This window comes from Lutra lutra, chromosome 11, assembly GCF_902655055.1.
Source record: "Lutra lutra chromosome 11, mLutLut1.2, whole genome shotgun sequence".
In the NCBI taxonomy this organism is placed as follows: Eukaryota; Metazoa; Chordata; class Mammalia; order Carnivora; family Mustelidae; genus Lutra; species Lutra lutra.
This window is the reverse complement of record NC_062288.1, coordinates 17829740-17854840: the sequence shown is the minus strand read 5'-3', so window position 1 is coordinate 17854840 and position 25101 is coordinate 17829740. Positions and strand designations below refer to the sequence as shown.

The window sequence follows — 25101 nt, the reverse complement described above, 5'->3', positions numbered from 1 at the left end:
AGTTATTTTAAAACATTGCAGAGAAGGGCACCTGGGTGGCTCAGTTGGTTGAGCGACTGCATTCAGCTCAGGTCATGATCCCAGAGTCCCGGGATCGAGTCCCACATCAGGCTCCCAACTCCATGGGGAATCTGCTTCTCTCTCTGACCCTCCCCCTTCTCATGCTCTATCTCTCATTCTCTTTCTCAAATAAATAAATAAAATCTTTAAAAAAAAAAAAAAGTGCAGAGAGATTATCATATTTAAATGGGGGAGGCGGGCATTCATATTGAAAATGTAATTTTGGAAAACGTTAAGTTGTGCTTTACTTCACTAAAGAACAGCATACTTCAAGCTATCGTTAGATAGGAGCCCTAAACTATGATGGGGGAGCGGTCTGAACAGAGGCTGTGTTTCTCCACCCTGGTAGAGTGGTGCTGGTAGAGCCCCTACTGGGCTGGGGGCCACACACGTCCCCAGCGTGGCCGAATTAATCGGGGGGCATTGCTTCTCAGCGCAGAGCCTTGCGGAAAATCCCACCCCGTTTGTGTGCGCAGCCTGTGTCTTGACTTGGCTCTGCGGTTGGCATGTCCCCGACACCCACAGTGATGCACGCCCTCCGCAGGCAGGGTTCTCACTGACTCCTCCGTTCCCTCATCTGGATGCCGTGGTGACCTGGAGAACCATTGGCAAGGGCTGGGGTGAGCTCTCTGATTTTAGAACAGACCCAGTTTATTCCATAGGTAAATTTAAAGTCTTGATTTTTGTATCCACAGCTTTCATCAGTGATGCGCCTCAGAAATTCACTCAGCTGTTACGCTGTATTTAACTGTGGGGGTATAGATGGGAAACCCAAATACGACAAGAACTCCCTCACGTTTCCCTGGTCAGTTAGATCCTCATCACCCATTTGACAGGTGAAAGGTCCCAGGCACGCAGAAGTGACGGGAGTCGGTGAAGGTCCGCCAGCCCGGCATCCGGGTCCGTTGGTCCTTGTTTGTGGTCTTCCTGTGGCTCTGCTCTGCCCGACGCCTCACATTATCAAAGAAGAAATGTGTGTGAGAAGGTGGTAGGGGCATTAGATAGTGTGCCGGCAGCTAGCCTCGGGGCTCATTTTACTTCTCCTCAGCACGTTTGTCACATACTTTATTCTGTTCAAAGTAGAAAATGCATAAAATGGTTTTAGTGCCCAAGTGTAAATAGTGTTAATAGAAGAATTAGTCTGTACTTGAAAAATAGTCATGAAACTGCTTCTAGAAGGTGTCCTTGAAAAGCCTTTCTAACCACGAACATCAGACTGGTTATTCTCCTCCTGGTTAATATGTTTGTGTAGTACCTTGTGCTTTTTGCTTTTGTTGTATCTTTACCACTCATAATCCTTTCCTAATCTTAAAAGCTCTCCCTTTTTTGTCTTTGTTAGAGGCTTAGCCAACAGAATAAAGCCAAAGAATTTCTGTCTGTCCTCTCAGGTGTTTCAGCAAGCCTCGAAGCCATGTTCTCTGGCAAAGCGCAGTGTGTGGGAAGACAGTCGTCCAAGGAAGACATTAGTGCCATAGACACAGGGTCCGTGATACATGGAGGACAGTGCTGGGCAGACGGAGTGTTGCCTGCCTAGAAGATGAACCCAAATAAAAGATAAGCACAGAATAAAAAGACCTACAGAAAGACCAGGATCAGATATTTAGTCTGAATTTCTACCACTTTTTGCTTTAGCTTAGGGGTCAGTCTGCAGTAAAGCCCCAGATGATATGTAAAGGTCCAGAGTACACTCTTCAGGCTTTGAGGCCCTGGGGTCCCAGCCACTCAGCTCTGCCATTGGTGGCGCATGCAGATCAGCTGTCAGGAAGGTGCAGGCGAACCCATGTGTTTGTGTCCTAGGAAAACTTTACTCCGGAAGGCAGGCTGTGGGTCCCTGGGCCGTGCTTCGCTGGCCCCTCCCTTAAATGATACAAGAGCCTTGTATTTGCTGTACAGTAGGGCTGACCAAATTGTTAGAGCTGTATTCTTTTAAAAAAAAAAGTTATTTTCTTCTGATTACAAAAGTAATACGTGTTCTCTTTAGACACAAAACTCCTAAAGCATCCTTCACGTTCGTAACGCTCAGAGATGACTGCAGTTGGCTTTTTTCAGAAGGATGTCTGTGCCTATTCTATACGGTTGGAGTCTTATTTTTTTTATCACTTATTTTATTATTATAAACTTTTATTTGGTCTCATTTTTCCCTGGCAGGCGCATGTCTGGTCAGAAGAGAAAGAGAATCTGGAAAGGAGATTTCTTCGAACACGGCTCTTCTCTGAAATGATGATTTATTTTCAGGAGATTTGACTTGAGTTACTTTTACCTCTTGTTTTTCATCTGCCAACAGAGGAACATTTGACATCTACGTGAAATGCGACGGTGTCGGAAGGTGTGTGGGCAACTACGACAACCGCGGGAGCTTCGGTGAACTGGCCTTAATGTACAATACGCCCAGAGCGGCCACAATCACTGCTACCTCTCCTGGTGCTCTGTGGGGTTTGGTGAGTGGAACCTGTATTTGACCTGAGTGTTACTTGTGAAAATCATTATGACAAAAGCCGGGCAGGTAGAGTCTTCTGGTTCCAAAAGGTGGATGTCTTTGTGATCCTCATCGGTCATTTTGAGGGTATTTATTAAGCATCTACTGGATGCTGCACTTCTTGGTGCTGAGTGAAATCTTCATGTTCTTTTCCCAGTGAAGTCAGGAGCTTAACCAACTGGGCCAGATCCGAAATGCTTCTCTTTTACCCACCCTTAGAAACCAGCCACCCAGACCAGTGAGCAAGGCCTCCGGGACTGTTTTCTCAGGTAGCTTTCTTGTGGTGTGGTTGGATCTGCGCTTGCCCAGGTGTGGTCCCCTGACCGGGAGCATCTGTATCACTGGGGCCACTTTGCTAGAAATGCTCGTTCTGGGCCCCCCATTACTGATTCGGGCCCGTGAATCAGAGGCTCTGGAGGTGGGATGTGGTGATCTGTGCTTGAGCAAGCCCACCATGAGACTCGGACGCATGCTGGAGTTTGAGAAGCCCCTGTAAGCAGGTACCCTTGGCATGCTTTAAAATTCGAACAAGTTTGCATTGAAAAGCAGCTGGGTAGCATCCAAATACTGGAAGCCCACGTTTCTCACCCAGATGCACATCAGAATTACTTGAAGGCGGGGCAGAGCAAGGGGAGGGGATATTTAAGAAAAAAAAAATCCTCTTGCTGAGGATCCACCAGAGACCAGCGTAATCAGACTGCAGGGGTGGGAGCTGGGCTTTTAAAATCAGTTTGTTAATGGTGGTATTTCTACAAAACTTAAAAGTTGGTTTAAAGACCTTTGGGAGAGGTGGGAGGCGGGGGAGTCTTTCCATACCCGATACCAGGGTTCAGACTGGCCGGTTCTGGAAGCCTGTCTTTAAGCTGGAACTTCTCAGACTCCGAGCTACTTACGGGTCACGTGGGAGCATAGTTTGCAGCTCCTGTATTCACGGAATCTGCCATGAGGCCTGTGGTTCTGCATTTCTCATGAGCTCCCAGGAGACCCCGGTGTTGCTGTGCCCAGAGCACACTTCAAGCAATGCTGAATTTTAGGGCATGTTTGCAATGCTTGTACTTCCTTTCAAATTGTTGAAAATGGCCCACTCTCTAGTTTCGAATGTGTATTTTATTAGATTAGTTCCCTCAATAGTGATTTTGTGGAAGGCGAAGGGAGGTTGAGAGCATAGAAGGTCTCTTTGCAGTCTGGGTCCAAGAACCATATGTAGCTTTGCAGAAGTAACCTGTCACTCCGTGTGGACTCAGCTCTTGAACTCTGAAGTCGAGTCAGCTGATAAAAGATCTCTTGCTCAGAGAAGCCATACATACTCTACGTTTCTTCTTATTAGAATCAGGCAGTTACTGTTGCTGTGAGAAGTCTCTCTGACTCATTTTAAGTTGTACAAGAAACGAGAAGAAACTCATTGTGGTCTGGCGTGGGTAAAGGACTGTCAAAGATTTGAGCACCCAAAGCCAGCAAAGTAGAAACCACAAACTGGACCAGGCTAGGTCCATGGGACATGTTTGCCAGGTATCAGAGTGGTTGGCTCCATCTATAGTCGGCCATGACCTGTTCCATTAAGGAAGGTATCTGCTGAAGGTTTAGTTGGATTGAGGTTGCCGGCCAGAGTCAGAGGGTCTGGAAGCCCCCTGCACACCCTTGGAGCAAGATCACATGTAGCGGGTTGGCCCCTCCAAGTCCTCCTAATTTGCAGCCCCGGTAGAAACTTTAAGCTGGGTACCAAGGCCCAGCATTCCCAGTGTGTGCGATACTTAAGCCGTCAAGAAGAATTAAGCATTTTCAGAGATTTTACTTGTCTCTCCATGTTATTCAGGTGGGCAGTTTGTGATGATTACCTTAGGATACATGCCTAAGTGCAGGAACTTTTCTAAAAATTAGAATTAGCCTGTCACTTAATCCTTCAAATACGTTTTTTAAGAGCCACTTAGCGAACTTTTCAGGAAAAGTTGAGTAGGAAAGATGTTTTCCTTTAAGACCTGCAGATTGGAGCTCTGTCCTATAAAGGCAGGTAGAAAGATAAACAGATCCTGAGAGAAAAGCCCTTTTGTTAGACTAGCCTAAGTTTGTAAATAGTACTTGGTCGCTGTGAGCCCTAGGGGATTAACTGACCCAGGAGACCCTGCGGGTGATTCAGGAAGGCGATTATTGAAGTGACTAGGATGAAAACATTTGAAATGGGACTTTGTGGATTTTAATTATATGTCACAGTGGGTGTGAAGAAGTGGGCCACTAACAAAATTTTTATGGGACCAATACCTCATCGTGGTTAATTTTTAATCCCTAAACTGTTTCTCATCTGCTCTGTTTTGCAATAAACGCTGTCCATAAAAGGGGGTTGCAGCTGGTTCCCAAACCTGATTATGTATCAGAATCACTTGGGGTAGCTTTTATGACCTATAGGTTAGTGAGCCCTACACGCAGACGTTGTTTGTGTCATTCAAGTCTGGGGTCTGAGAACCTTTTTTTTAATACTACAGTGATTCTGATGCAGACCCGAGCTTGGAAATTATTTCAATAGTTTTAGTAATTACCTTGCACATTTTTCTATTTTAAAAAAGTTAATTAGGATTATAACTCCAAATTACTGCCCTTGTCAAATAGTAATAGACTAAATTGGGGAACAGGATATTTGCTTTCCTGGAGACTTACGTCCACAATGGTGTTTTCCTCCATCCTGGCAATTCGGTTAAATTCATCCTCACTGTGTCGGCATAGTAATTTAATAATTAATGAACATATCGCAGTTTTATTGAATATTAAAATGGTGTAATTGTTTATTGGTGTGTGTGTGACAAACCAACATTCTGGGGGCTCTTGACTAAGAACCATTATAAATAATGTTTTGTAGGGATTTTTTCAAAATAAAGTTTGTAGGAAAACAATTTTTTGAGCTGTTTGTTATCCTTAAAATTTTCCCTAGTTTCCTAATTGAATTCTGTATCTTTCAGGTTAAGTAGTATAAACAGAGGAAAGTTTGAGAACCCTGAGAATGGTAAACACTGGCATTTGACTCTGATATTCAAGAAAGTTGTAGTTCTCTGTGCACATTTTTTAAAAAAGAAAAACTCTGACATTATGTGGATGTGACAACCTAGCATATATAATTTTTTTTCAAGATCTCATTATAATTGCTTTATGATTAAAAAAAATTTCTAATAGTGTTTTCATGCATTTTTTTCAACCCACATGAAGATTTCCATTCAGAAATATCAACCAGTATATTTACCAGTATATTACTATATTTATTTATGTATGTGTCTTTGTGTAGAACTGAATTAAATAACTAAACAACACTTAACTATAAGGTGTGCATGCTGAGATTTTCTATACGTTATTTTTTATAAAAATGCTGTGTCATGGGTGAAGGGGGTCAGAAGGTATAAACTTCCAGTTATAAAATAAATAAGACCTGGGGATGTCCTGTCCACCACGGCCACTGCAGTCTGCAGGCTATATCTGAAAGTTGCTAAGAGTGTAGATCTTAAAAGTTCTCACCACTAGAAAAGGGAATTTGTAGCTATGTATGGTGATGATGTTAACCAGACTTATTGTGGTGATCATTTCTCAATATATGTGAATACCAAATCATTATATTGTACATTCTAAATTAATTTAATGTTATAGGTCCATTATTAGTCAGCTTTAAAAAAAAGGGGTGGTCATGTTCCACGGCTTGATTTTGGACATCCGAGGGCTGTCATCCACAGTAGAAGAACTTGTGTTCTTCTGTTTGAACTCAGAGACAATGAGTGCCATGGTCGCTTCAGGGGGCTGAGGGTGGGGGAGATGGGGAGATGGTGGTCAAAGGTTGGAAACTTCCAGTTACAAGGTGAATGAGTTCTGGGGATTGAATGAACAGCATGGTAATTATGGTTAACACTGTATTGTACCCTTGAAGGTTGCAATGGGAGTCTCAGATGTTCTCATTACAATAAACGAAGGGTAATTATGTGAGGTAATACCAGTATTAACCAGCCCTATTGTGGTAATAATTTCACAGTATATAAGTGTATCAAAGCAAAGGGTTGAATACCTTGAACTCTTACACAATGTTACAGATCAGTTCTTTTTTTTTTAAGGTATTTTAATTAAATTTTATTTCTTTTTTTTTTCTTTTTCTAAATTTTTTTAAATTTTTTATTTTTTCAGCGTGACAGTATTCATTGTTTTTGCACCACACCCAGTGCTCCATGCAATCCGTGCCCTCTCCAATACCCACCACCTGGATCCCCCAACCTCCCACCCTCCGCCCCTTCAAAACCCTCAGATCGTTTTTCAGAGTCCAGAGTCTCTCATGGTTCACCTCCCCTTCCAATTTCCCTCAACTCCCTTCTCCTCTCCATCTCCCCTTGTCCTCCATGCTATTTGTTATGCTCCACAAATAAGTGAAACCATATGATAATCGACTCTCTCTGCTTGACTTATGTTCTATGTCAGTAAAGCTGGAGGAAAACAAAGACAGAGCAGGTGCCTTTTTTCTAATGGTGCAATAGCACCACCTTGTGGATTTATCACCATTACATGTTGGCCAGTTCTGTTCTGAATAAAAGAAAACTTTCCTTTTTCAGAAAAAGGAAAGTGATATTTTATATGGGTCTATATTTTATGCCTGAAGAAACGAGACAACCTGAAAAAATATAATAACATTAACCTTTTATTTGAGAATCTTCAGTTATTGTTTGTTTTTTATTGGTACTAAAATGAGACTATGTCTTCAAACATTTTTTCCTAATAAAATCTGCCTCTTAACTGTCTTTGTATCTGCTATTTTGCTTTTAGGACAGGGTAACCTTCAGGAGAATAATTGTAAAAAATAATGCCAAAAAGAGAAAAATGTATGAAAGCTTTATCGAGTCACTGCCATTCCTTAAATCATTGGAAGTAAGTACATGTTTATGCTTCTGTTTTATTTTGCTTTAAAAGTTTGTTTTGTCTGGAACAGTTAGTTCTGTAGGAAAGTTTCTTTGAATATTTTTATTTGAAAAGATTAAACGATGGTGTTTGTCTAACATGGTATTCCTTATACTACCTGTAGCTGCAGATGTTTTGTTTTGCTTTGTTTTACAAGTAACAGACTCATGTGAGTGTCTAGAACAGATTTATATGTGGTCTTTATCTAAAAGCAGACTTCAGAGGTATTTACCCAAAGAATACAAAAATACTAATTCAAAGGGATACACACGTCACGATGTTTATAGCAGCATTATCTACCACAACCAAATTATGGAAACAGCCCATGTGCCCATCGACTGATGAATGGATAAAGAAGAGGTGGTACATGTGTGTATGTGAACATACACACAATGGAATATTACTCAACCATAAGAAAGAATGAAATCTTGCCATTTATGACATGGACGGAGCTGGGGAGTATAATGCTGAGTGAAATAAGTCAGTCAGAGAAAGACAGATACCTTTGATTTTACTCATGTGTAATTGAAGAAGCAAAACAGATGAGCCCAGGGAAGATAGAGGCAAACCAAGAAACAGACTCAACTCTAGAGAACACACTGATGGTCACGGGGCGGGGGGGATGGGGATTAAGGAGGGCATTTGTAATGAGCACTGGTGTTGAATCCCTATATCGACCACCTGAAAACTAATATAATTCTGTATGTTAACTGACTGGGATTTAAATAAAAACTTAGAAAAAGTAAAAGCAAACTTGAAGTAATGGCAGAAATGTAGATGGGGCACTAGTTATGCCTTCACAGGGAGCGCTTCTCTAAAGATGGTGTGTCTTTTCCTTCCCAGTCAACCTTGCTGTTTACCCCCCTCCCCCTTTCCTCTTCAGATTGGCCTTCCAGGGTCTCTTCTGTTTTCAGGCTACGCTTACTCACTTGGCGAACTTGTCAAATGCCCTGGCTTTAAACACTGCTTATACATTGATATCTCCTAAAATGGCCATCGCCAGGCAAGGTCCCTCTGTCGAATGGCAAACGCGTTTATCCAACTGCATAATTGACATTAGTGCCTACAGGTCTAATCGACATCTCAAATCTAGCGTGTTCCCGATATCCTCCTGCCGTGCGTTCCCCACCTTCCTGCATCCCGGCCACGAGCCTTAGAATTAGCACTGACTCATCTCCTGAAATTTCCCTCTGTTGGGTTGTCGGTACATGCCTGGTAAAGTTTTTGGCCCCATTACAGAATGTGTGAGAGGCACACTAATTGTGTCTCGTGGCATCTCTTTTTAAAAATGAAAGATTAGGGCCTGGAAGTCCACATGCCTTCAGAGTTAGGCAGGTAAGGCACAGGAGCAGAGGAAGCCAGGGTGGGACGGAGGCTGGGCTCGGGCTCCAGCTCCAGAACGTTGCTGAACCGCAGCCCATTGTTGGCCGTGCACCATCAATGTGGCCTGGGTATTTCTGAGTCCCCTGATTTTTCAAGAGAGGCTGAGAATTTTCCTGAGAAACCTGTTTTTTTAAAAATGCCGGCAGTTAATTAATACAACACACACACAGACAAACCCACACACTGCTCTGTTTATTTGGCCTCGAGGCTACCGATTTTTACGTTCTGAAATAGAAGTTTAGTCTGTTTAATTTAGTCTGTTTAATCATATGTTTTTTCCATTGAAGGTTTCCGAACGCCTGAAAGTGGTAGATGTGATAGGCACCAAAGTATACAACGACGGAGAACAGATCATTGCTCAGGTATAGTGCTTTTTAGGTAATTCCCTTAGGGTTTTATTCCAAAAGGTTCTTCCACAAGGCCGATCTTGATGAATTTTTCATATGTGTCTATAATAAGTATGTAGTGGTGGATTAAATGAATATTACGTCCACCAAAAGACCTGTTGAACGTGGTTTAATTTACAGCCATTAAGTTATTTGAATATTTTTACTTATATAATTAACTCCTGATGAATATGTATTAAATCATCAGATGGATTTCTGGATAATTGTCTATTTGTACATAATGAAATTCAAACGTATCTATGGTATGTCGTTAACAATCAGAAAAAACAGGTCGGCACATTCCTTGTGATAACACGCACCCAGAAGGCACACCGGGAGTTCCCGCAGAGTTTTGCATGATCAGCTCGGGAGGAAGCCTCCTGGGGCTGCTCCCTGATAAAGTTATTCAAGAAGGGAACACACTGTACCGTGTTCTGTATCAGCTTCCAGGCACGAAATGGGGGCCGATGTGCTATTTCACCCCTAATGCTTCTCCGAGATCCCAGTTGGAACAGGTAGGAATACATGCCTTCGTTACGACAGAGCTACGGAGAAGTAGGATTTATGAAGACAGTTGGGGTTCGCAGATAGAGCAGACTGACGATAGTACCCGTATTTCCTAGCTACAGTTCTAAGCACTGCGTGAACGATTTCAACAGATTTTAAGGTTCTCTAATTTTTGTATCACATTTAAGCATTGTCTTTTGGTATATGTGGAACGAGATGCAAGGTCTGTGAGCCTGAGGCACGAATAATTGTGTTAGGAGGCAAATACACAAGTAAATCAGTCTCTCTCTCCTGTACACACGCGTGCACACACCGATTATAGTCCGGGGTTGGAAGGAGGTGGAGTCAAATTAGAGAACAAGACCAAGGTTTTCCTATGGAAGTTGAAAAATAACAGAGCACAGAGCACTTTTGACATGATTTTTTGTAGCCTTTTATTTTGAAATAGTTACAGATTCATGGTAAGTTGCAGTGATCATGCAGAGGTCCCGTGCCCTTCCCCCCTTCTCCCGGTGCCTCTGGTGTCCCTACACTGCACACCATCACCCCTACGATCCAACACTGGCACAACCCACCGGCCCTGTGTTGTCACTTCTGTGTGCCTTTAGAGCATGTTTTGAAAACAAAATGATCAAGCACCGGCTCACTTGGTCAGTGGAACATGTGACTCTTGATCTCGGGGTTATGAGTTCTAGCCCCACATTGGGTTTAGAGATGATTTAAAAACAAAATCTGAAAAAACAATGACATAGCAGTCAACAGATGTGTTATGATTTTAAACACTTGAAAATGTAATAGGACGCTCCGATGATACAAAGTAAGAGAGGGTTATAGATATATTATACTTAGGGTTTATTGAAGGTATTTTTAGGTATTATCTCTGAGGCATTTATAAATATCTATGTTACATAAATCTAGACTCCACATTTTTGTGATGTAATCTGATACTGCATTTCTTGAATTGTATGTACAATTGTATGTGTTTCTATGAATTGTTTCTTGAAATGTATGTAAAGAGTTTTGAAATTCCCAAGTTTCTCTAGAATCACTTTGGAGGCTCAGAAAAGTCAGTATTTGCTGTCATCTATACTACACTACTTACTTCAGGAGGCATCACTGGAAATCAGGGCAGAGTTCACCCAAAAACAAAAAGTAGAGAAAGCAGGGATGTAGTTAGAAATGGCAACCCTTTCAGAAGCCTTTTTGAGGCCCCAGGGTAGGATAGAGCATCAGTAACAACATCAGGGCCCACGTGGGCTGCCTCCTGATATGTCCGGTTGTTTTCTCCTCCTTGAGAGTTTCTCCTCTCTGGGCCCCATGCTGATGCTTCTTATCAGAGGATGACACAGGGTGCGCATCTGAGCGCTTCTTGGGGAGCACAGGATTGGCCTGCAGAGCAGGACCTGTTGGGACACGGCACTGCCATCTGGGACTGTAGACATTGTCATCCAGGCAGGAGTTGGGGCTTAATTCTTACCTCCGTATTTGCCATGTCTCCTTGGCTAGCTTTAGCCAGAAGTGCCATGGGGAAGTGTTTATTATTTGAAATAATTTTACATGAAATAAATAACTGAACAATACCAAATCATTATATTGTACATTCTAAACTGAAGGTGAGCTTGTTACTCTAGAATTGTTGATCACGGCCTCTCAATGTAGACCGCGAGATGGTCTGTCCTCTGGCCCCTCACTGTGCCGGCAGATCTTCCATACGATGGAGCTGGGTCGATCTCAGGGCTGCAAGAGGCCAACAGGATTGCGGGCAATGAAATCTGCATTTCCCCCACTCTGTTTTTGTTTCCTTCTTACAGGGAGATTTGGCGGATTCTTTTTTCATCGTGGAGTCGGGCGAAGTGAAAATCACTATGAAAAGGAAGGTGAGTGTTGGGAAGTCCTAAAAAGCCACATTGGCCACAGAGCACCAGGTTTCCTTTCTGATGCTCACCCTACGATTAACGGAGTTTTCATGAGCTGGGTCACGGCTTACACTCTTCCTTCCCTTGTCAGGGTAAGTCAGAAGTGGAAGAGAACGGCGCCGTGGAAATTGCTCGCTGTTCTCGGGGTCAGTACTTCGGAGAGCTGGCTCTGGTCACCAACAAACCTCGGGCCGCTTCCGCGCACGCCATCGGGACCGTCAAATGTTTAGGTAAGGGTCACGGGTGGACATGCCTCTCCTTGCAGTCGTGAGACTTGCATTCCATGTGTTTGTGAGCCTGTGCTGACGATCTCACTGGGTCCCCAACTTTTACGGTCCCCACAAAAGAGAACAAGGTCACGATTCATTGCTTTATGGAATCCATTTGTGGGAGCCTTTCATTTTTTCTTTACGGATCGTCCATCCCTATTTTGTTCTTCTGTACAGGCACGAAAGAACATCTTGTTTTAATAAAGAATTCAGAGTATGAAGCTTTAGGTCTCATCTTTCAAGTAAAGTTTGTGTTTCTCCAAAAGAAAGCCAGCTAGAACAGTATTTTTATAGCATCCATCTAGGTCTGTGGGCAAAGCCGGAGGGTCTGTGGGAATACTTCCTCATCCTAGTCCCACGAAACGAAGGTTTGGGTTTGTCAAACGCAGGACGGTTTTGTTGTCCAGCTGTTAACGATAAGTCATCACAGATGCCACCTTTAGCTGGAAGACCTCCCTCTGACCTAGGAGACAGAATTTACTTTAATAGTGAGGAACGGAAGCCAGGAGGAGTCCACGTAGAGGACACTGTAAGAAAATTGATTCCACAGTGATTATCCACTCTGTGTTCTCACGCGCAGTTCTGTAGAATAAACGTAGTGTCCTCAGATCTGCAGGCATCTTCAGAATTAACTCCTTAGAAAGTCACTTTTTGAAAGGCTTTCAGGAAGTATAATAGTAATCAAGTGTTACATTTGGATGAAAGGGGAGGTAGGTAGGAACTAATGGGTAATTTTCCTCAGTACAGACAGGAGGAAAAGTAAAGGTAGAGTGAAACCCCATTAATTTTTTTCTGTAACAGTTATTCACGTTAAAGAAAACCTGAGAAATACAGAAAAGGATAGGGAAAACTAGGAGTCACCCATTCCACCCACCCCCAAATCCTGTTATAATTCCTTCTCATCCTTTTTTTTTATTTGCGGGGGTTTTCTGGTTTTAAGGTTTTGTCAACTGCCTTTTTTCCATTCACTGTAGCTTAATCAGGCACTTGCTCATTTTATTTCTATTTGAACAAATTGTAATGTGTGAGGTAAAATACACATTGTAAGTCATGCAGGCATTTCCCACTGGCAAATATTTTGGGGGTTTGGGGGGGTGGGGGAGAGTTTTTGTGTCTGTTTGTGCAGATAATTTTCCCATATATAGGATTTTTCCTTAGGAATGTTCTCAGGATACACTTTCTTTTCATGCCGTTCGAGGTATACTGCCAGCTTTCTCAGTCTGTACTAATTTACATGCTACCATAGTACAATAATGTCTACTTTCTCTGTTCTTGCAAACGTCTTTTGTACCTTTGCAGATTTGAGAGGGAAAGAAATATATATATGTATATGTGTATGTATGTATGTATTTCTTAAATCTGTATTTCTATGGTGGTGTGATATTTTCCACACGTATATTATAAATAGAATTTTTAGAAGTGCAGGGGACAAGCAGGGAAGGGTACATAAAGCATATACTTAGAAGCAGACAAAAGCACTTGGGCCTCCATTTAGAATTGACTAGACAATAGGATAAAAGAGTAAAACATTACAAAAGGTAACACTGGGTCTTTACAGCATGGCATTGGGAAAACAGTAGAGAAAAAAAAAAAATCAAAGGGAAACAGTGGAGGAAAAAAACAAAGGGAAAACAATAGAGAAAAAAAAAATCCCTTGCCACCTTTAAGGAGTTCATATTACTGAGGTGGTGACATCAAAACTAATTTATTTTTTAAAATTCCAAGGCCTTGCTATAACATATAACAGCCCCTCATTTTTTTCTTACCATAGACCAGGAGCCTCCCAGCCAACCTAGAAATGCACAGATTATCAGAGGAATATTGGCTGTTTACTTTCTGAAGCGGAACATTTTTATCCTTATGCCCTTTCCTTGCATTTGATATATATTTAAAAATGCCATTGCATTATTGATAGCTGCAGAATGGGCATAGTAGATAACTTGGGAATTTTTCAGATTTGCAAAGGATGTTAAATTTGTTTTTCTTTTATTCTCCCCTTTTCTTAGCTATGGATGTGCAGGCGTTTGAAAGGCTTTTGGGACCTTGCATGGAAATTATGAAAAGGAACATTGCCACCTATGAAGAACAATTAGTTGCTCTGTTTGGAACTAACATGGATATCGTTGAACCCACTGCATGAAGCAAAAGTATGGACAAGACCCGTAGTGACAAAATTCCGCAGTAGTGGTTAGTCCACTGAGAATGTGTTTGTGTAGATGCCAAGCATTTTCTGTGATTTCAGGTTTTTTTCCTTTTTTTTACCTTTACAGTGTATCTGTAAACAGAGTAGTGATTTAATACTCAATAGGCTTTACCATCATTTCTAAAGAATAGGTCAAAAGAATACTGACATACTGATAAGATGACTTTGTACTCCACAAAATTATGATTTGAGTGAAAGGTTCATTCAGATGATTGTAATATACCAAAAGTATCTGTGTGTAAGAAGATAATTAAAGGACATTGCCGTGGGTGATATGTGTTCGTTTGGACTTCCCGGGGTTGCTGTGTTAGTGACTGTGCCCATGGAAAGGGACCTTGGCAGTGACTCATGCTGGACAGCATGACATCACATTCTTTTTACAACTCACTATATATAGTAAGTACAGTTTTAATCATTTTTTCCTCAAGTTTTTCAGGCTTGATAAGTTATGTGCTGGCCTTGGACTACGGTGAAATGGTAGAAAACATCATATGCAATTTTCAGACCTTTTATATTTTTGCAATAAAGTACATTTTGACGTCTTTGGCATAATGTCAGTAACTTCCATACTCCAGTGGTTTTAAGGATGAGAATGTAGTCATTATGATAATAGGGAAGAGTCTTTGAGATGAGAGATCATTAACACAATTTCCTCATAAAGCATATATCTGCTCCTTTTTTCCATTTTGTAGTTTTCTGTACTCTTTAAAAGTTTGAGTTCAACATTTAATGTCAAATGGTTTTGTTTTTTTTTTTAATGCTACTTAGACTTTTCTTCTAGAAGCTGGAGATCTTACATATGCTGAAAAAAAAAAGAAAGAAAGAAAAAAGAAAAAAAAAAGAAAAGGAAAAAAGCGACCTCTCCTATACCAAAAATATTTTGGGGTCCTCATCAACACGCCCACAGGGATATAGCTCTGTTCTTCACTAGGTGTACATAATACGATCCTAGGCAGACCTCTCCCATGGGTTTCCTTTAAAGGTGGTAGGAATAAATTTTTATAAGCAAAACCAGATATAAAGATAAAAGGAATTTCTGCCCCATCCATATGTCCTTGCTATTTGTGTGACTGTAGACTCGAAAGTGCAGGATAGACTTCATACGTTTTCGTTGATAATATGCCTATTATTCTGCCACATAAGATGAATTACATTCAACCAAAGCAGTATTATTCTTAACATGGTTTCTATGTCCATGTGACCCCAGTGTCTGGAGAGGTTAGTTCTAATCAGTTGTTCACTTTTAAATGAACAATTGCATTTTGGGAAACAGGTTTTAAAGAAATATATATACCTGCGTAAAAATAGTCTGTGGCTCTTACAGTGTGATGTTATTAGAGAACGTTTATGGTCTTACATATATAATGAAAATACGGTTTAAAATGTGTTCATCAAATAATGTACATATAAAAAGTATGTAAAGTATAACTTAGCCACATTTTAGAACACCGTTTAACAATTTTGCAAACTTTCTTGTAGGAAGGGAGCTTACGACATGAAGATGACTTGTTTTCTATTTCAGATTTTATTTTAAAAGCCAGGTCTGTTAAACAAGAAAAACCACAAAGAACCCCCAGATTCCTAGTTCATCATTCTGTACTCTTTATCCACTTTTTCAAGATACCTTGTTGCATCAGCTGATTGTTAACTATTCATGGAATAGCAAACAAATGCCTGTTTAATAAAGAACTCTGACCAAGGCTGTAAATGCCAGTTACATTATTTTCAGTATTGTTGGTTATATTTAAATTTACCTTATAATAAAGCACACTTTTTTAATAAAATGTTTTTAATGAAGTTTTTTTTGTGTGTTGTGTTGTGTTGTGTTGTGTTGTGCTTCTGTCCTGGGATTTGGATGGTGCGTATTATGCCATGTGAGAAGCAGGACAGACGGGGGATACATGTGAAAGCCATTGCCCCCCCCCCACACAACCCGGACCTAATGCAAGAAAAGAGTATAGTTCTTTATGGCAATAGGGATTTACAGATTTTAACTACTAGTATATGCGATCTAAACAATCGCAGTGTGCTCCAGACTAGCTTGGCTGTGTAGGTCACCAGAGATGTGTAAATGACTAGGGAATTTACAAGTTGAAGCATCTAATAAAAACATTTGACTCACACTTGACGTGTGGATGTGATGTCATCATTCAGTCACAAACCAAGATTCTTTACTCTTGGGAGATCCTCCATTGAAATTTCATTCAAGGATACGCTCTGTGTAGCTATGAATTATTCTGGAAGAACATTGTAATAACGCAAGTGCTTCTCCTTGTTTCATATAGTGTGTGTGTGTGGGGGGGTGTTCTGCATGTCACTATGAACTAGGACTTGCCTATGTTGTTACAAACACTATCTGTGACACAAGTTGGGTGAACATGCTTGGATTACTGTTAGAAACTAGCAGACCATTTAAAATGTGTAGAAATTCTGCGAGGGAGGCATGGGACATGAAGTAGAGGACTCTGGGTTTGATTGAAATATGTCTGATTAAATGCTGAGTCCTTTTCCTTTCTAGAGCAATTTTCCTAATTTTCTCTAGCAATGTTACATTTAGAACAAGGAATTTGTGACCTGTGGCATTCTTTTTTAAATTTTTTATTTAAATTCATCAGTCTCATTTAATACCCAGTGTTCATTACATCACATATCCTTCCTAATGTCCATCACCCAGTTACCCCATGCCCCACCCCACCTCCCCTCCAGCAACCCTCAGTTTGTTTCCTACGATTAAGAGTCTCTTATGGCTTGCCTCGCTCTGGTTTCATCTTGTTTCATTTTTCCTTTCCCTTCCCCTATGCTCCTCTGTTTTGTTTCTTAAATTCCACATATGAGTGAGGTCATATGATAATTGTCTTTCTCTGATTGACTTATTTGGCTTGGCATAACGCCCTCTAGTTCCATCCGCGTCATTGCAAATGTCACAACCTATGGCATTCTTAAAACCTCATGTGTAAGCCCAGAAGGGTAAGAAATACATCTGGATAAGCCATGGCTTTGTTAAATAACTGAAGAAGCAATTCTATCTGAATAAAATGTTAATACTGAAGGGAGAAATGGAATTGTTCATGCATAAGGGAGAAATAGAATTATCAGGAATTCTGGCTTCTGGAATTAAGAGAGTGTGAAGTGTGGCTTGATGCTGAATATCAGAAAGAATTCTGACCAAAACAAACTGGAATAGGAGTTGAGACAAACTTCCCTGCTCCGGGATATTTTTAAAGGCAGCAAAACTGGTTGAGCAACTGAAACTATATAGTTGTTAGTCTTACCCCAGGTACTTAAAAAAAAAAAAGACCTTAAAAGTATAGCAAATTATGGAAACATAAACAATAAAGTTTACCAGATATCGGCCGAGGTCTTATATGCCCAACAATAACGATGGGAGCCTAGATCAGTCCATGTAAGTGAGGAGAGTCGGTAACTGCCCATTTACGTGGTGAGGCCACGCCCAGGCCACTGATTCTCTTGGTTTCCTGTGCAGTTCTTGGTCTCGTATGTTTTCCCATATTGAGCCTATAGAGAAATCTGCATCAAGTACGCGGTGCAGATAGTTAAGACTCCTGAGAGGAAAACTACTTGACCAACAGATCTGCGTCTGTCCCTTTTTATGCCGTAAATTTATAAATCTAAAATTGCCTAAGAAATCCTCAAGGTGCATGTTAACATTTATATTTGGGGAGATGTAATGAGGCATGCTGTGGAAGTAACTGCACCATAAAAATGAAATGACACTTATTAGGTAGGTGGTTGTCCCCAGATTCAACCACAGCCCGAGCCTTGCTACCCTCCCCTCCCCTCCCCATCCCCCCAATGTATATATGAAATATTTTGTTAGTATTGATTATGAGATGTTACAGTAAGTAAATGAATTTTTACTCTCAGCTGCAAAGAACAGAGAATGAGTTTTTCTCTAGGGGGCCAGAGAAGGTTTTAGGTGTGAGCTGGAAATGGACTCAAATGACAAAAGCAGCCTTGGCTCCTGACCTCAACAACCCGGAAGCGAACCTCTAAGTGTTTCTTGCTTAACAAGAATGAGCATGTGAGCAGTAAATACCACCAGTCAAAAATCTCGGATAAAGTTGCTTCCAGTCGCTGATTTTCCATCTTTATCCTAATTGAAAACCTACCGAGATCCTGCTGAGGAGCAAGAGAATAAGCGATCTCCCAAGAACTCCTCTGCCTCCTTGAGGCCACGCCTTTACATACGACTATGTTCTTGAAATGCATACAAATGACGTTTTTAGAAGAGATGCTCGCTTTTCCTTGTGATTGCTCCTTAAATTGGCTGAACTTAAATAGCCTCCACATGTTTACTACTACAGTGCATTGTGATAGGCTGTGGAACTTGAAGGAATGGAAGTGGATTCCCTAGAATCTTGTTTGCCTTTGTGTGACGGAGAGGAAGGAAAATAGCGCTTACCCTGTGAGCAGATGAGACCTGTCCTCTTAGATCCATGATAAATGTTCACACATAGAAAGCCCGTGGAAGCTTGTTCATAGTCCGTGTGCAAGAGAGCAAGGGACATGCAGGATAGCACATAACATGCCATACTCATAAGAAAGTTCCTGCGGCCTGTTTCCTGCTCACTTCCTCATATGCTCTACAGGCACCTACTGACTCTGAGTGCTCAGACAAAAAGATGCATTGGAGATGGTGGCGGGGAAGGAGGAGGTAACATTAGTAAATGCTGGGGGGGGGGCAGCAAATGAAAGCAAAATATTAAGTGTAGCCACAGTGTGATAAGAGCTGTGTGCATATTATTCCTGTGGTTTTAATTGCTTTTTATCAGACTTGTCTCTAAAAGGAGGTTCTTGTGACTGGTAACTAAAAGGAAATATATAAAGAAGAGCCTAAAATAACAAGACACAGGAAAAAATACAAAGGAGATTGTGTTAAATGGTTCAGATAACAGGAATGGTCTATTCTAGAAAACTCGCAATGAAAAACCCGAGAACAGTTATTTGAAAGATTTCTGCTTCTTAATTTTATAAAAAGGAAGTAGGATTAAGTTGAATTTTTTTGTTGCCTTCTCTAAATGCTCACGTTTTCATGAGTACCAAATTGGGCAACTTACAAAAACATTTTGAGGGTGATTGAGGCCGCAAAGCATAGTGCCCTCTGAGTCCTGAGGACATCCGGGCTTATTTCTCTCCACTTGGATCTCCTAAATTCTACATAGGTTCAGCTGCTTTTAGGAACTCTGTACCCAAATTTCTTGCCTGCACAGAAAGCTCATGATTTAAAATTGAACCCACCCTTTCCCCTTTTTCCAGTTCCCAAGTCTGTTCTCTCCAGCATTCCCCATCTCAGCAATAACATCGACATACCACCAATACCCACCCACTAGTAATCTCTACACCCGGTGTGGGGCCTGAACCCACAATCCTGAGATCAAGAGTCACATGCTTCACTGACTGAGCCAGCCAGGCGTGCCCCCCCCCCCCCCCCCCCCCCGCCAATTCTTTATTCTTCCCTTTCTTTTTCCCTTTGGCTCTTCCTTCTAAAGGTGACTGTGTTAAGACACCCAACATATCGAAGCAAACTCATGCTCTATGGTCATCTGAGTAAAATTTAAACTCATAGTAGAATCAAGAATTATAAAGTACAACAAACATATTACTCATTTCTAAAACGGCACTCATCATTAGCTCCCAGGCATTCCCTTACAATTTGAATATACTTGAGTACTTGGAATTAATTATAAAATTATAGTACATACATGGAAGGGTGCCTCTACGATTTTTAAATAATCTACCCAAAGAGAGACTATCTGAAAAGTTGGGGAACTACTTTCAACCATTTCCTAGTTTTAGGAAATGTGTCCCATTTCCTAGTTTTAGTATAGATGGTCCCCAGCTTGGGATGGTTTGACTCACAATTTTTCAACTCCACGGTGGTGCAAAAGCAAAGTGCACTCAATAGAAACATTCTGATCTTTCCCCAGGCTAGCCATAGGTAGGGGGACAATACTCTCTCATGATGCTGGGCAGGGCAGCCACAAGAGCATATGGGTCAACAACCCATTCACTTAGAGCCATTCTATCTTTCACATCCAGGAGAGCATTCAGTAAATTACATGAGATGTTCTACACTTTATTATACATAAGTCTTTGTTAGATGATTTTGCCCAACTATCACCTAATGTAAGTATTCTGAGCAAAGCAGGCTCTGCTGAGCTGTGAAGCTCTGTAGGTTAGGGGTGTTAAGTGCATTTTCAACTTGAGATGATTTTCAACTTATTGGACATAACCCCATTGTAAGTTGAGGAAGATGTGTACTTGATTTGAGTGATTTCATTTCCTTTTTTATCAGTTCAAACAGTGATATTCTCAATATGTAAACAATGCCAGGTGCTTGAACTTAATCTTTAGTCCAGCAAAGTAGTCGTTGGTGTGCCAAATGTAGAGGAATTGAGGCAAATATATTGTTTAATTTGACCCCTAAATAGGGTTTATCTTTTTTTTTTTACCACCTTTAACAAATCAGCATTTCATGTTTCTTTATGAAAAGAGAAGTTGATTTGTTTATGTGTTCTTAATTATATCTGCTTTAGTGAGAGAGTAGAATTTGCATATATAAAGATTTTCAAGGAGATCTTACTAGTTTTTTACTTTGATCTTTGCTCTGGGTTATGAGTTGTCTGGTTTTATTAGTCACTCAAGAATTAATGAGGATGACACACCTGTTAAATATACATGTGGTACTAATACTGTCATTTAGCTTCCCAGGAAAGTCAAAAGACAGGACTAATTGTCCACTTTAAAGGTGTATAGTTCCCAATACTGATATTTAATCAGTGTGACTGAAGCATCAGAATTTTACTCCCCAATGACTTAGAGAAAAATTAAAGTATGTGAAGAGATTTCATATCTTTGTAGCAAAGAGTTCAACAAATAATAGGAACTAAACATTTCTGAATGAGTGAATGGAAAAACTTCTCAGGGCTATTAAAAAAATAATTCGTTATAATAATGTACAATATCTTGATCTGAAGTTGAAATTATTCTTACCATCATAGTGTCCACCAAAAAAAACATCTCCAGTAAGGCTTTTAGTAAGAGCTTTCAAGTAGAAAACCCTTTAAAACAAGGTAAGGTTCAGGGGACTCTGCGTGGCTCAGTCAATTAAGCATCTGACTCTTGATCTCCGCTCAGTTCGTGATCTTAGGGTCATGAGTTCAAGCCCTGAGTTGGGTGTGGAGCCTACTTAAAATATAAATAAAATGAGGTAAGCTTCAGCTAAAGGCAGGCCTCCTGGTTTACCCAATGAATAGGTGAAAGGAGTGGCTCAAGTTCTTGAGGGTTTTTTTTTTTTTTAAGATTTATTTATTTATTTGACACAGAGACAGCAGAGAGGGACAAGCAGGGGGAGTGGGAGAAGGAGAAGCAGGCCTCCTGTTGAGCAGGGAGCCCAATGCTGGGCTCAATCCCATGACCTCCTGGACCATGACGGGAACCGAAGGCAGATGTCTAACAACTGAGCCACCCAGGAGCCACAGGGAGACTCATTTTTTGGGGGGGAAAAGCTTTTCAGTTTCCTGGTGGGTTTAAAACATAAATATTTCAAATTTTAATTTAAGTGACTAGGTAAATTCCACAATTTTTTCTTTTTGTCAAAAAATGACACACTGGAGAGGCAGCACAGTAATCCTCCACGGTAAAGGGGGAAAATAGGAAGACAAAAAAGGAAACAAAATAACAGGGTCACAGTCCACATTCTTTTCCGGAACCCTCTATAAATCTCTGAAAGATAATACATTCAAATCCTGTCCTTTACCCTCAGTGAAAAATTTAGGCATTTTGTTGGCTCTCAATTATTTTTAGGAAAAAATAATACTATTTGTGAATACAAGAAGTAAATCTTTGATTCTGTGGCACAGAGAATGATTTTAACATAATTTCACTTCAAGTCTTCAAACAGGAAATCCCTAAAAGAATTGGAAAACTTGTTTTTGTTTGTTTGTTTTTGAAAACTTGTTTTAACCCGCGAGAGTTACTTGGGATTTGATATGTTGCTTTCAGGGAGACTTAAAAATTAAATAAATGTATAGGTGGGGGTCATTAAAGGAATAATCAGCTATGGTTTCCGCCTCTTTTCGGTAGTTTGACTATTGATTTCTAAATAACGTAGGGTTTTCCTCTTAATTTTAAGCATACAAATAGTGATCTAAAGATATAAAACTTGAAGCATAGCTTAATGATTAAACGTTAAAGGTTCAAAGGAAAAAAAGCTTAATAATGCCTTTGTAATGTGAATGGTAAAAACATGAATTATAGACTCGGTGGATTGTGATGGACAGCCATGTTTAAAGTGAAGGTAACTATAAAACCAAAGAAGCCACCCTCCTCTGGTGAGTCAGTTATTAGTAACTTAAGGAGGAGCTCCTAGTGGCAACGAAGTGCAAAGACACTCTCATCAATGGGAAGTCGTCTTGGGCGGGGGGGACACTGGTTAACAAAAACTCACCAGAGACCCTTAGATAATGATTCACTAATTCAGTTTAAGTCACATACTGTACTGCTATTTACTTTAACCAATGAGCAAGCTGGTCAATATGGAAAATACCGCTTTGATCTGCCTCAGTCTCTGTAAGTCAATAGTAATCGTCCACCCCCTTCCAGCTTTGAAAATTCACCAGACCCCGAACTTTTCTGCGTTCATCCCCGAGCCTCCCAGTGACTGGCACGTCGCTGGCATTTAACACACCCTGCGTGAATTGATCGAAGAAACCCTCTGAAGTTGCTGTCCGGGGAGTGGCCAGGCAAGATTGAGGATAAAGGAATTCTAGTTCTTCCCACTGGAGCGCCACACCACCTTTATTACCCCATAATGCCCGGGGCTGTGATTTGTGGGTGACTGGGTCCCTCGCGAGGCTGCACAGCTTCCGCTTCTGCAGTCATCTCCTTCCCCTCGCACTAAAACAATACCTTGGCCTCCTGCCAAACTTCGAACAGCAAGCGATTCTGGCTGTTTATGGCCCGAAATGGGTGCTGCGAGAGACTGGGGCTCTCCGAGCGCTGAGAGAGGCCCAGAGGAAGAGAAGAGGCCAAAACTTTAAAACACTCCCTTCCTCCGCCCCCTCCCTTTTGTCCCAGACACCAAAACAAACGAGCTGATACACGTGTCCCTATGACTCTTGTTTACTATCAAGACAGCGCTCTGCACGCACCTCTGGGATATGTAGTCCAACCGGTTTCTCTTGCCCACAGTTTCCCAGAAGAGAGCAAGGCTGAGACTACGAACCCACAAGCCATTTCGGGGGCAAAGTTTGGCTTAGGTCCCCGGAGTCTCGGCAGCAATCCAATCCGAAGCGCTCACTCTTGTGATTGACAGACCGTCTTCTCCAGTAAACACAACACAAAAGTCAATACAAGCCCGCCTCCCGAGACGGACGACGCGCTCACCCAATGGGAAAGGGGAAAGATCGAATGACACTTCCATAGACCAATAAGAAGGCGAAAGAGCTGGGAGGAGGCTCAACCCCCGGGGGGTTGAGGGGAGGGGGAAGACGAAGCTTGAAAGACTTGGTAATGGCGACGGGTTTGGTAAGTAGGAAAGTTTCGGTTGAGGAGTAAGAGCAGCGGCGGGAGCAGTAAGGCGCGCCGGAGAGACCGGCCTCAGTCGGAGAGAGGGTACACGAGTCGCTGGTGGTGTTGTCGCGTCCAGGGCGGCCCGCGTCGCGGCTGCCCGCACTCCGCGGCGGGTTTGTTGTCTTTCAGTTCGGGAAGGGGTGGGGGTGGGGAAGGGAGGGGCAAGATCCCGAGGGGACCGGGCGGCCGGGCGAGCTCGGGTCCGCGCTCCTCTTCCGCCAAAGGCTGCCCTCACAGTGGGAGCAGTTAACCGTTCTATAACTGCCGATGGCGAACCCGCCGGATCGGCGCCTCCCGCGAGTTCACCTAGGCTTCGCGGCGGCCGGGCCCGAGGGGGTCTCGGGGGCGGGGGCTGGGAGGAGTCGGCGAGGTTGGCCCTCCGGGCCGGGTTGCGCGGTGGGTGGCCGGGCCCGGTGCGGAGATGGGGCGGGCCTGAGCGGGGGGGAAGGGGCCGACGCGGCGCCGGGGCTGCCCAGGAAAGTTTGACTTCAACTTCGCGTGTGTGGGCGGACGGTCGGAGGTTGGCCTCGGGTGGGCTGTCTGCCGGGGTTGGGGGACCCCAGTGAGGCGCCGCCTCCTCTGGGGGCCGAGAGGGGCTCGGGCCGAGCTGGGAAGCTCGCGGAGCTGCTGGGCCCCGGGGCTCATTGTTACGCATTTCGAATGAATGGGCTCCGAGGCGCCTGCGCGGTGCTGCTGAGCGGAGGGGAAAAACAAGCCTGGAGTCCAGGCTGCGGTCACATGATGGGGGGAGGGGAGGGAAGGCGATGAATGGCGAAAGAGGGTGGGGGATGGACTTGGCTTGAACTGGGAGGCGCAGCCTCTGTGACCGAGAGCCCTAGCTTGGCAGGCGTTTCCAGTCTCCGCCTTTCAATTTATGCTGCTGCCGCAGGCAGATTAAAACAAAAAAGAATCCAGGCGAAGTCGACCGTGGGGGGCCCGGTTTTTGTACCTTCCTTAAGCGCTGCACAGCGTCTGGGGGATTTCACTCGCGGCCGCGCGTGCTTCACTACCTAGAGTTCGTTCCTCAGCAGTCTTCAAGAATCGTTTTTAAAAGGAGTACTGACAACAAGGCTGTACTCCATCCAGTCTTCAGCTCAGGCTGCCGCTCTAAGACGGGAGGAGGGTAATAGGGAGCTGTGTATACTAGGAAGTGTTGGGAGCCCTACCAACAATTCCCGACGAAGTGCTGTAGATTTATTTCCCTCTAACCAGCGGTAACAGATGACTCCCAACCTTAGTTTTTAATTAGTTATTACCTTTTAAAAATTGAAATAATTTTGACATTTGAATATTTGTTTAACTATTGATAATGATCTACATTGTAATGTATTCCTAGCATTTCGGTCTTTGCTCCCCACCCCCCGCTTTTGTCTTTTGTTTTAGCTTGCTAACAAGG

General features: G+C 42.3%; 3 protein-coding genes across 3 annotated transcripts in view; 2 read left to right on the top strand and 1 right to left on the bottom strand.

Moving 5' to 3' along the window:
- The window catches only part of PRKAR2B (protein kinase cAMP-dependent type II regulatory subunit beta), a 98713-nt gene extending 82818 nt beyond the window's left edge, over window positions 1-15895 (top strand). Inside the window, exons 6-11 of the mRNA XM_047694101.1 lie at window positions 2345-2498; window positions 7316-7417; window positions 9118-9192; window positions 11535-11600; window positions 11731-11869; window positions 13915-15895. Coding sequence (XP_047550057.1) covers window positions 2345-2498; window positions 7316-7417; window positions 9118-9192; window positions 11535-11600; window positions 11731-11869; window positions 13915-14048 — 670 coding nt within the window. The 3' untranslated portion in view covers window positions 14049-15895. The remainder of the gene's footprint in view (window positions 1-2344; window positions 2499-7315; window positions 7418-9117; window positions 9193-11534; window positions 11601-11730; window positions 11870-13914) is intronic.
- On the bottom strand, window positions 12176-24360 carry LOC125081308 (vegetative cell wall protein gp1-like). The gene is made up of 2 exons (XM_047695848.1): window positions 23043-24360; window positions 12176-12371 (listed from the first exon to the last, which is right to left on the bottom strand). The coding sequence occupies exon 1, from the start codon at window positions 24358-24360 to the stop codon at window positions 23389-23391; it is 972 nt and encodes a 323-aa protein (XP_047551804.1). The 3' UTR covers window positions 12176-12371; window positions 23043-23388.
- The window catches only part of HBP1 (HMG-box transcription factor 1), a 29730-nt gene continuing 28315 nt past the window's right edge, over window positions 23687-25101 (top strand). The window contains exon 1 of the mRNA XM_047694096.1: window positions 23687-23818. The gene's annotated coding sequence lies outside the window, so the exon portion shown is untranslated. The remainder of the gene's footprint in view (window positions 23819-25101) is intronic.

Bases quoted from the DNA above. Each gene is read 5' to 3' on its own strand.
- LOC125081308 (XM_047695848.1), bottom strand. From the start codon at position 24,360: ATGCGTAACAATGAGCCCCGGGGCCCAGCAGCTCCGCGAGCTTCCCAG.